This window comes from Taurulus bubalis (assembly GCF_910589615.1).
Source record: "Taurulus bubalis genome assembly, chromosome: 6".
NCBI lineage: Eukaryota > Metazoa > Chordata > Actinopteri > Perciformes > Cottidae > Taurulus > Taurulus bubalis.
This window is the reverse complement of record NC_136594.1, coordinates 19958329-19970476: the sequence shown is the minus strand read 5'-3', so window position 1 is coordinate 19970476 and position 12148 is coordinate 19958329. Positions and strand designations below refer to the sequence as shown.

General features: G+C 41.0%; 2 protein-coding genes across 2 annotated transcripts; one reads left to right on the top strand and one right to left on the bottom strand.

Annotated features, from left to right (window-relative positions):
* Positions 1-4280: 4280 nt before the first annotated feature.
* On the top strand, positions 4281-7437 carry xpa (xeroderma pigmentosum, complementation group A; the record flags this gene model as incomplete). Its single annotated transcript, XM_079220316.1, has 5 exons — positions 4281-4560; positions 4647-4752; positions 5352-5517; positions 6034-6151; positions 6272-7437. The coding sequence occupies 5 exons, from the start codon at positions 4281-4283 to the stop codon at positions 6424-6426; spliced, it is 825 nt and encodes a 274-aa protein (XP_079076442.1). The 3' UTR covers positions 6427-7437.
* A 787-nt stretch (positions 7438-8224) lies between these two features.
* Positions 8225-11848, bottom strand: kpna7 (karyopherin alpha 7 (importin alpha 8); the record flags this gene model as incomplete). Its single annotated transcript, XM_079219856.1, has 12 exons — positions 8225-8311; positions 8538-8684; positions 8777-8959; positions 9113-9346; positions 9585-9761; positions 9888-9974; positions 10311-10393; positions 10668-10767; positions 10949-11117; positions 11413-11498; positions 11566-11709; positions 11783-11848. The coding sequence occupies 12 exons, from the start codon at positions 11846-11848 to the stop codon at positions 8225-8227; spliced, it is 1563 nt and encodes a 520-aa protein (XP_079075982.1).
* Between the last annotated feature and the right edge of the window lie 300 nt (positions 11849-12148).

Sequence of the window (12148 nt, the reverse complement as noted above, 5' to 3'; positions counted from 1 at the left end):
TTTGTACCATGTGACCACATTAAGTAGTCACTTTGGATTGACAACTGATGAACAAGTTATGTGAACGCCACCTGGGATGGACCATTCCAATTGAAGATCACCAGAGATTGTGTTTTTTTTTTAACTAAAGGACTATTTGGCAGTATAAGAAGTACCTCCGCTACTCATGCAAGCAGCCAAGTTAATCACATAAACTGAATGTGGGGGCTCAAAGAGACTTTACTTTGTTGTTGTTTTTAAAGGGCAGCAAAGCTCCGGAGAGATCCTGTATGTCTGTGGTATAAAAAGAAGAAGAAAGGGTCGGGCAACACATAAGTGTGATAAGTGCTGCTTTAGATTTGTTCATTTACCTCCTGTAGGCTTTGCAGTGACATCAAAAGAGAACTATCCAGTGTTAAAAAACCTTGAGTGTGTTTCAATACAGTATATTCAAGGACATATTTGGCAGAAATGGTTACTTTACATCCTATTCATGATAGGATACTATTCTATGATAGTTACGTTAGAGCTTACACAGATAGAAGGTTCTAAGGTGTTTTCATGGTCAATATATTCCAATTTGTTTGGGTTTTTCATAACATAAGCTTGTGAGCATGTATTTTTCTGTTCTGTCTGCCTTTGCGCTGCACTTTGTGCATGGAAATGTACAAACTTGGTCAGTGTGGCATTTCCAAATAGATGATGCAGTCTGGACAACAAGTGGTGGACTAGTGTTCTCCATTTTATTTTACTTTATGAACTCAAAAGTTTTTTGTTTTTTTTCAAATCATGTATTTATAAAAAAAGAGTGTTCAATATCAACAGGTATCACCAGGTTTCTTCTGTCATGTTTTGATGTAAAACAACTCATGTACTGTATAACATATCGCACCGCTACGTTCACATGCTACATTCTTGTGTTCAGTGGGACGTAGAGGTTGAATTCTTTGATTAAAAAACAGCAAGTAGGCCCACAACGTTATTGTAAAACCAAACATGGACTGTTGTGACTTTATATATTTTGGCAAATTTAGTTTTCTTCTAAACGCTCTCTATTAGATTCACGGTGAAATAACATTAAGCAAAAAGCATGTAACTTTATTATCACTAGGTAAATCAGTAGGTACCTTTCCATTCAAATATGTCTGTTTCCATTAACTCATATATTTCAAATATTCTGAAGCGGTTGCAAAAAATATTTAAAAAAATCACACAATAAAGAGCTGTCTGTAACTCAATGAATCTGTTTCAATTTTTTCTCGCTGTTTTGCAAAATTCTGGTAGATTTTTTCATTGGGTATCCTTTGTTTCCTTTAATGAGCAATGTCAAACTGTCCTTAAAACAGGCAGGACACTACTTACTGATGTAATGCAGATATAGTAACCTATTAGTGTCACACCAAATCAACGTCTCAACGTCGTCCATCTTGTCTTCATCAGTTCAATCCCCTGTTGCATGACTGCCTCTTACGTATTGTAACGCTTGCCATTGGTTTTCCTTATGTTGCATGCTTTCAAATATATGAAGCCCATCTGAATGTGGGAAATATTTTACACTTGATTCTCCCCACAATATTCAACATGCTCCATCAGTCTTGGAGAAATGTTCTAGACATCTCAGAATAAAATTCTCCACTGCTTTTTATTTCAGTGTTACAGTAAATTAAGAATAAATAAATGCAAAATATTGCTTCAAGCATTCTTGAACTTTTATATACTATATCCTCAAGAACACTAACTTTTATTCAGGGGTGAAATTGCATTTGCGTTTATCTCAGTTTACCATTTTGTTTTCTTTTTCGATAAATTTGTGTGTTAAAATTGGTTTAACACTCCCAAAGGGTAAATAATTAATATTGTGTGTTAACTACTTTTTTTTCTCATTAATTGCACACAAAAATTGTCCCTTCAATTTACCCTAACTATCCCCTATTTCTTGTAAAGTATAAAACGTTTGGTTTATTGTGTGAAAATTTGTATAAAATATTTGTAAACTGTAATGTATATCTGTATATACACCTGTATGTAATAGTCAGCATGCAAACCTCAACTCAACTTCTATTCTCACACTCCATATCGTATCATTTCTAAATCTTCCTTGCTTTGGTGGATTATGTAAAAGAGAGGAATGTGTGTATGAACGAGTGCATTTAGAAATATCTGTAAGAATTCCTCCTTAACCAGTTTGAATACCACGACGAATGGTAAAATGCTTTTGTATTTCCCTTCCACGTTATGTGTTAAGTTTGGAATCATATTCATGTACTACTTGAATTGTGTATTATACTGTAAAAAACATATATCAATCATTTCTGTATAAAGTGTTATATGATAAATTAAATGAAACCTCACATTTTCATTTCAGTTTGGAGTCAATGTTAACTTTGGGATTGGTTTAGAAACCTTTTTTCATTTTGAAAAATGGTTTGAAACATGTCATAATCTCTCTATCATTTGGAGAAGCTTCCATGATCTTAAAAGTAAAATTCTAAAATGATTACTATTATTATATAATTACTTTAACACAGAAAGAATAAATAGTCAGTATAATTTGGCAAATCTGTAATAGCTGAGTCATATACATTTTAAATGTAACAAAGCACTTCACTTTACCTTTCATCCCCCTTTACAACACAGGTCAGATTTGCAGTGTCATCTATCAGGATGTGATCTGCTTTACTTCGACACAAGCCTCTTACAGCAGCATGCGTGGCCCGCTGCCATGATCCGCGTGATGCAACAGGGATTCACTGGACACCTGGTCCACCAATAAAGAACATGCTTGCCTGCTTTGTGTGCGCGTTTCTCTTCACTGACAACTGAGGATATGTCACTCACTGTACTGCACTGAACTAGTCTGCAAACCAGTTCACACTTCCTTGTCTGCAAATGTCACGGCTGTGGGTGAGTCCTCTTCCCTCAACATCAAGGGAAGAAGATAAACCTGCTGAATCCATTCGAGCCACTCGTAAAAACCTCAAATCAACTTAAAAAGGTGCTTTGACTGAGGGCTGTGGATTTTGTTCCCCATCACTTATGATAAAATGTATTTGAAGGGGACCCATTTAAATTAGTTTTACATATGCTTTGTACTGCTGTTTGATAGTCCAGTTGTGATGTCATAAAAGTGTGTAGCTGTTCCATCTACAATGAATTGTAAAATATTTAATAGATGACACTGAGCGCACCAGGGGAATGTACATGTATGGTACATGTTCTGTGTCACACCTGCCGACACTACAATAGAATAAAGCTCATTAGTTTGGGTATTAAAAAAGAAACCTGATATTCTGTGTGTCCACAAAACCATTCTCCCATGCATTGTCCACGGAGCAGCTCCAGCGTCATCACAAGTTTGAGACTTTCTTCTCTTGTTTCTGGATTTGAGAGAGAGGAGTTCATGTTCACAGATATTGAGTGAACTTTCCGAAGTCATGCATAACAAATTCTTAATTTAGGTGGCGTTCCCCTTGATAAAGATGCCAGGGTATTTGTGTGGCTGGTGTGAACACACCAGGGATGAACATAAGATGTTAAGACAGACTCAAAATCCAACCAGTATCAATGAACCATTGACCATTCAGTCAAAGTGAATGGTAGATATGATCAGGAGAGACAATTAAAAGAAGCTGGATTTTGTAAAATGAAGGCAGGAATGAACTTGTCAGGTGGCAGATGCAAGAGACTTTGATTGTGTTGTTCACCATTAGGCTCATTCGAGATAAGCCAGTTCTGCGCAGAATTGATCGGCGGCCATCGGCGCGCAATGCATTTGTGTCCGACTTGGTCCCGACTTGCTCTGACGTCATGCACACGTGGTCAACGATACTCTCACGAGACCAAGCCGGCTGTCGATTTCAGAGTCAGGCGCCGCAGTTGCTAGGCTCGTTCGTTAGAGCTGCGCCTCCCTGGAATCCAGACGAGAGCAGGCGGCCGCAGCAGGAGGCGTTGACATTAAACTGCGATCAAGTCGGACAGTTTTCAGCTGACTTCAAAGTAAACACAGGAAGTCACAGACAAAATGACTTCCTTCTGAAGAGCCAGGCGTTTCCCATCATGCACTGGGCCAAGCAGTGCCGAACGAGCCTGATGTTACTGATGCTGCACCAATGAGTAGGATTACGTCTCTGGTGCTTCACATTCTCGAGCAGTAGGAGGCAGTAATGCAGCTACAACTTGAAAATGAAAAGAAGAAGAAGCCACCGGAAGCATGCTCCTGTTCGTTTGGTAACAACAGACCGACAAGCTGCGCTTTGCGTAAGACTAGACCCGACTGTTCCGGTGTGATAGTGGAGAGCACCATGGACCCATCGGAGTCCGGGGGACTGGCAGCTGGTCTCGGCCCAGAACAGAGTCCCAAACCCGAGCTTTCTGCAGCGATGCGGGCTAAAATCGAGCGGAACCGGCAGCAGGCGTTGATGCTCCGGCAGGCGCGACTCACGAGCCGCCAGCTGTCCGCGGTGGAGGGGGCGACCTCGGCGAAAATCTGCAAGACCATCGACTCTGGTGCCGGCTTCTTCATCGAGGAGGAGCAGGGCGGGGAGGAAGAGCAGAGCAGCAGGAAGGTTGTGCATCAGCCAGGTGCGTTGTGGCGTTTGGTGACTTGAGTGACCGTGCGCGCGTATTTACGTGTTGTATTGAGCGTGGGTGTGTTTTGTTGTTTCCAGCCCCTGTCATCGAGCCAGACTACCTGCTGTGCGATGACTGTCAAAAACCCTTTATGGACTCGTACCTCAGTAACAGCTTTGACCTATCTGTCTGTGATAAGTGCAGGTATCATACACACACACACACACACACACACACACACACACACACGAACATTCCGAGTCCCTAAAACAAATAAAAGTAGTTTTTCATGCAGCTTTTGGAAAAGCAAAACATGTCCAATAAGTCAGTTTTGAATGTGTCAAATTTGACATTGTAATGCAAATAATTAACAGGTTTCCCCAACATTTTAATGATCTGAAAGAATGTGGCGTTATTTTTTGTTTTGCTGCAGCATTACTCTTATTATAGATATTGTATGCTAAGTGATACTATGCATTTAACTGTTAAAAGTATGAATGAACTCGCATACAATATAGGTTAACTGACTCTAATATATGCCAACAACATGGGTTTCGTCATCAATGTTCTTTTCACTTAGTTTTCTCAAATCTTTGAGTAGTGATGTTTAATCAGAGATAAACAACTTTGGTTTTATTCTTTGGTTTTAAATTCAACTTCAGCTAGTGTTAAAAACACATCTGAAACCTACAGATATCTCGGGCTCATAGATTCAGATGTTTACATTGTATTTGTATAATGACATGCCAGACAATCAAATGTCAATGAAATGTATTAACAGTATAAGCCTCTTTTCCCCTCAGAAACAATGAGGAGAAGCATAAGCTAATCTCCAGAACTGAGTCCAAGCAGCACTACCTGCTGAAGGACTGTGACCTGGACCAGAGAGAGCCTCCACTCAGGTTCATACTGAAGAAAAACCCTCATAACGCGATATGGGGAGACATGAAGCTTTACCTCAAACTACAGGTACTCGCTGGAAGATGGGGACTGTGTGCATCACAATCTATGCGATCTTATATCACACCATGCTAAAACTTAAAAAGCAAAACATGTTTGCATATACACAAATTAACATTTAACTAAGAGTATGGATTTAAAAACTCACAACTAATTCTGTTTTTATTGTCTCTGCTGTATTTGCTGTATTTGTCCTTCTCATTGAAGGTCACAGGTGGCTGTCAAGACAGCGTGCAAGCAATCTGCATTACGACAATACAAATAATGTATAACAATAAAATATAATGCAAACTTTGAATGCGTTTTATCAAGCAGTGAACAAATTACAGTAGTGCTGAAACGATCAGTTAGTCAATCAACATTAACTGCTTTTCTCTGTTTTATGTCATTGTAAATTGAATTAATGAAATCAATTTTAGTTGCAGCCCTAAATCAAAGTATGGACTTTTTGGTCCAAATACCCCCTCATTTTTCTGTGTGTTTGAATGAGTCTATGTGTATTATGTATTTGTATGTGTTACCCAGGTGGAGAAGAGGTGTATGGAGGTGTGGGGTTCAGAGGAGGCCCTGGAGGAGGCCAAAGAGACGAGGGAAGAGAACCGAGAGACGCAGAAACAAAAACGCTTCAACAAGAAGGTCAAAGGTTGGTGACCTCTTTGCCCAAATACCAAGTCAGTTACAATACGGAAATGTGTGTAAATGAGCGTCGACTCCATAACCTCTGGACATGTGGATGTTTCATATGTCTGTGTTTGTGTGTCAGAGCTGCGCAGAGCGGTGAGGAGCAGCATGTGGACCAAAGACACCAGCGTTCACCAACATCAGTACGGAGCAGAGGAGGTGGTGGATCCAGAGGAGGACCTCTACAAGAAAACCTGCACCACCTGCGGACATGAACTCGCCTACGAGAAGATGTAGACGCTCGCGCACACACAATACTGATTGGAGAAGATATTCGGTGCTTTTATGGGGAACCATACACCTCACAAACCCTCGGTCCTTCAGCTCTATTTCCTGGATTTTTACTGGTATTTATTAATAAAACACTGCATCCTGGTGGCGTACAAGGGGCCAACATATCACTCTCCTGTGTGACACGTATGGCTGTCAATAGTAATGTCTGTAAAACAGCTGTTACTGACCTCAACTTATTTGTGGCAATGTCCAAATCAAGGAAGGCACGATATTGACACTTGAGAATACCATCTTGCATTAAATAGTGAATTGTGAGGCCAGCTTTTTGACTGGAAGAGAAGCGACCAGTATGACAAACTTTGCCTGCCTTTTAGAAAAAATAGTGTGTTGAGAAGGGGGATTTCGTTTTTAGGATCTCATGTTTTTGTACTTGATACTTGCAGAAGAGTCCTCTCAGATTTCAGTCACATGATACCTTGACGTGTTCAGTCATGTGAAGTAAGTTAAACTTCTCCTCGCCTTTGTGGCCTTTATAAAACTTGACATATTTCATTGTGACTAAATGCTAAGGCTTTCTGGTAATATATGCAACAACCATTGTTATTGGAAAGTTCTTTTCTCAATTTTCTTGAATTGAAGACCTTCCTCATTCAGCTACTCTTGGACAGATTTAACGATCCACAGACCTCAGTCTGGTCTGAAGTGGCTGGGACATGGACTGTTTCTATGAACTCATGTCAGCTATAGAGAGACTGTTCAGATGTTCATACTATGATTTGGGTTTGACAATTCAGAATGAACAGCATGTTTAGCATTTATTCAATGTGGTAGAACTAGTATTCATGTAAATATGTAGGCCTATTGTTAACATTTGTGCTCTAATTCTGCAAACTGTCAAATTCTAAATGTTATCCTTCAATGTTTTGTCACCTGTAGTGGTTATAGTGCATAACCACGCACAATTCAAATGAGTAGGAAATTAATGATAGTTTTGTTAAGTTCAAATAAACTTAACGGCTCTAGTTCCCATTCATTCACCACATTGAATTTTCAGGAAATCCTAATTCAAAGGAAGCCTTCCCCTGGCGGACTGCTCATTTAAAGTTGTCAGATTAGTCTTCATGGCTTTGAGGGCACAAAGTTTTGTGTATGTGGAGTGCAGACCTTCCCTGGTGCTCCTCGGGAAGAAGTGACGTTTTCACGATCAGAGCTTTTCACGTGGACTAAGATTCAGGTATATCAGACTTGTTATGTTTGAAACCAATCAGCAAGGCATCAATCATTTTAAATGACACACCAAGAATCATGTTGTTTTACAAATTGGTGAAACAGTGGAGATTAATGGCATCAGCATCTTTTATTTTACCGTCTTTGCATTCACAACACTTATCCTCACACAGAATAACTCTCCTTCAACATGATGGAAGATAGCTAAAAAGGAAACAAAGCAGTAACTGTTCCTGCCTATCGTATACATCACAGGGCTGTATTTAAGTAAATGGTAATGCATTAGTCAGATTACAAGCCATTAGCACCAGACATCAGAATAGTATATAAAAATAACTATGTGATGCCCCAATTATAGCATCGACTCAACATGATGCACATAAAATATGAATGGTCTTACCATGCATTTGTATATAATGCCAGTAATCTTTTTTTAGTAGTGTGTCAATACAAATCTCCTGTCATGTACTTACCAAGGATTTCCCACAGATTGTTTTCAAAAATGTATACAATTAACACGAAGTAGACATTTTGTATGAATGTACAACCTTTAATTTTAACATGAAAAACAAGTTTAAAATTCAAAGGATCCCTGAAGATCAGGGGTCTTAAATACAAATGCCTCATCTGTATTTTCCACCTTGACTCCCACAACTCCACTCTAAGGGGAAGAAACAAATGTCAACAATGTTAGTCCGTTTTAAACCTGCAACAACATTACATTAGTGCTCACTTACTGTCAGATATGAAACAAGCTTAATGCAGTCTTCCATGAATTTCCCAAATTTATGTAATGTATGATGAAATCAAAATCTGCCTAATTGGCCCAATCTTAAGTGTACTCTTAAATATAAGATTGGCAATTTGTCATGTACTACGCTACTTACATCACCAAAGTACTTCTCTATCAGGCCACGAGCAGCCTGGTAAACCGTATCGTTGTCATGGTTCTGCAGCATCTCAATGCGGTCCAGGCCTCCCAGCTCTTCAACCAAAAGGCTAAGCTTCTCCGTCTCGCCAAGCTTCTCTGCTGCCTGAAAAGTCAAAACCAGCGCTCTCATCTGCCCATTTCAAGTCAACTGTAGCAAGATTCATAATTAGGTGTGTTTGTTTAGAGTCTCCTCACCAGGAAAATGTTATTGATCGCTTCCAGTATGACCAGAATGACTTTAGCATCCTTGACCTGCAACAGGTTAATGATCCCCTCCAGGGCTCCACTCTGCACCAGATTGACCACTTGCTCCACAGTGCCCCCACTGGTGAAATTTGTCACTGCCCACACTGCCTCCCTTTGGGTTTTGAAGTCTCCCTGGGAAAATAAAGTTGAACTGTTTCTCCAATTCAAATAGTTTGCCATCTAGTGAAATTAGTCCCTGCATGCCTTTGGAATATATTTGTATTAATGGTTCAAGTACCACAGTACAGCAGAAGCAAAATCAGAGTTACATTTTACTTTACGCACATTTCTCAGCAGTGCTACCAGAGGAGGGAGCAGGCCGCAGGTGATGAGCTGCTGGATTTGTCTACAAGGTCCAGCAGCAATGTTGGACAATGCCCACGCTGCCTCCTTTTGCACACTGGCCTTGGTGTGCCTCATCAGTTGAGGTAGGGCTTGCAAAACTCCAGCGTCAACTGCCACCTGGGTCTGCAGGTCTGAGCCACTCACTATGTTCCCGATTGCGCGGAGAGCTGGGGTCTGGAGGTCAGACAGGAAACTGATTATTGGCTAGTTACGTGGCAGTTTTGGCCCATCAACAAGCTTTGAGAAAAACCTACACGTGAACATGCTTCCACTAGAATCACAAGCAGCACTACCAAGGCAATAACAATCTGGTCAGAGTCGCATGCAGATGGAAAATCTAATGCAGTGTTTAAAGTTGGAGTTATATACACTTTTGTCAGACAGAGGGTTGAATGAGCCAAGAGCACAGTACCATGACGCCAAGCTCATTGTGGCTCATCAGCTCCACCAGCCGAGAGACAATGCCAGTTTTCACTACAACATCAATACGGTCATTGTCACCATCCGAGAGGTAAGAGATGGCCCAGCACGCGTCAGACAAGATGTCCTTATCACTGAGATGGAGCAACTGGATCAGAGAAGGTAGCACCTGAAGGAACAGCTACACATTAGTCCTGCTGGTATTGTGGAACCGTTCTGGTCTGAGATTGAATCTTCTGCCACTGAATGTAAAGCTGAGCTACTTATGCAACGTAGCATCTGGGATTTCACTTACATGCTGGACTGCCGACAAGGGTGGAAACGGGTTCTTATTGCGACACAAGTTGGACAACGTCCATGTCAAGTTACGCAGGTAGCCAACCTGTGATAAAAGCATTATGAACAAGAATACAGCAGCAACATTTAGACTTGACTTTGCTGTTGATATGAAAGCCATTTACTTATGTTCTCCTAAATCTATTTACAGTGCAGGTCGGCTGAATGTTATTCAAGCTTGACGAAGTTTTTGCCAGTTTCTGAGAGGTTGGAGTAAATTTAGTCCATGAAGATTTAGGTAAAGTTTAAGCAAACTTCAGAGTTTGTGAAGCGGTTAAACTTACAATAATTTCCCCCAGACACTTTGATGAAGTTGTCGTTGAAGTACAATGGAAAAACTAGAGTGCCAAGTAGGAGCTGGTCTTGTAAAGCTTTGACTTACTGGTGTGTCTGGAGCGATGCGGGCCAGTAAGGCTGGGATAACATTGCACTCAATCAAGATGTCTCGATAAGCTGCACCATCACCTGTAACAAGAAGTTACGTTTTGTGATGTTAGTACAGGAAGCCACATTATTTGCACCAGTTTCATTTTTTTAAATCCAATGTTTTTAGCTACAGTGTGAGAAAGACCACCATATCAACATTTCAAAGACAGGGGCCTGAGTCACGTTAGCTCAATACAGCAAGAGTTAATGGTCCATAAAGCGAGCAACATCTTAAGCTGTCATTTTGGAAACCATTTTAAAATGATAAAGCTATTAGCTGCATTAAATCCAGACATGATTTAAGACATTTTACCTGCAATGTTTCCAATAGCCCAGACGGCCTGTTCACTGATGTGCAACATTGGTGATGCGAGCAAGCCGATGAAAGCTGGTACAGCCCCATGTTCCACCACCTGACACACAAATACCATTCTGTTGGACCGTCAAGCCATTAAGAAAACCTAAAAGCCTTCAAAACTTACGACCATTTTGTTAGTCAGTTTTAAAGTTTCTAGATAATCAAGGTACCCGACAACCTGTTTCACTCAAATCCCAATTAGGCTAGCAGTCGGAGGTTCAATACTGTGTTCTCGCCTGTTGAGTGTGCCAAGATGTTCCAGAGGCGATGTTTGTAAGGGCCCAAGCCGCTTCAAACTGCAGAGTCGGGTCATCATCCATACACAGGAAGGACACAAAGCGGGACAGCAGCCCTGCATCTATGATCTCCTTCAGAGGAGGGTTACGCTCCTGAGACAGCAGCTTCCTGAGGCGGAGATTAGAGGAAATGTACAGGTTACTTTGTTTCCCCCTACTTTCAATGGATGTACCATTGGAGATAGTCCAAGTAGCACATTAGGTTGCAGTATAAAACATCCATTACAATACCCCAGAAGCCAAAGGTTTTTTCCCCTTTTACAAGCCAAAAGATTCATTAGGACATTAAACAAAAAAATGCAGTCCCCAACTTTGATGATGGAGACAAATTGTCATTGTTTAACTACAGCAATTGCATCTTATGCAACAAATTACGGTTTATCAAATAGCCCCTGCTGGCTCACCTGGCTGCCTGACAGCCTCGGGTTTGGGAGTCCTTGCAGCCGGAGTTCACGTCTTTAATGATGTCCTCAATGGGTAAACAGGCCACCTAAACAACAGACACCGTTAGAGGCTCCACCAGTTAGAACGAGCTTGTAAGCGGTTTCTGAACTGACCATCTCGTTGGACATGTAACCAGGAGAGAGGGCCTCCTCGTCGGGGAGAGACGACAGCGTTATGTTTCTTCTCTTCAGGAAACTTTCATTCTTGTGAGCTTTGCGAAGCTCCACGCACACCAAGATGCGTTTCTCTCGGAGTTTCTGCAGGAGGTCGAGATGCATGGTCAATAAAAGCATTAATATGTACGCCTAAGAAAATTAAACATCTACTTACTGCTGGGTCTTTCCCCTTGTTTTTGAATTTGGAGATCCGCTCGTCAACAACGTTCGTGGTAGGCATTGTGGACGTTAACGCACTGTTGGTGGACTCCGCTCTCTGCTTGACTGAGACTGATGAAAACACATTCGATGAATGACACCTTCCGCTGGGAGCTTATGAGGCCTCAGGTGGATCTAATTAGCTGTGCTTGACGCACGTGCAGCTGGGCGCGTTTCAATCAAGCAAACCGCTTTCCCTCCAGCGCCAATTAACAGAAAACCGGTCTGTGAACTCCTTCCTTTGCAAAACATGTGTAAGAAGAATGGTATGTTTTATTAATTAAGTATTAATGCCGTGTAATTTGTACTATTATAATATTTT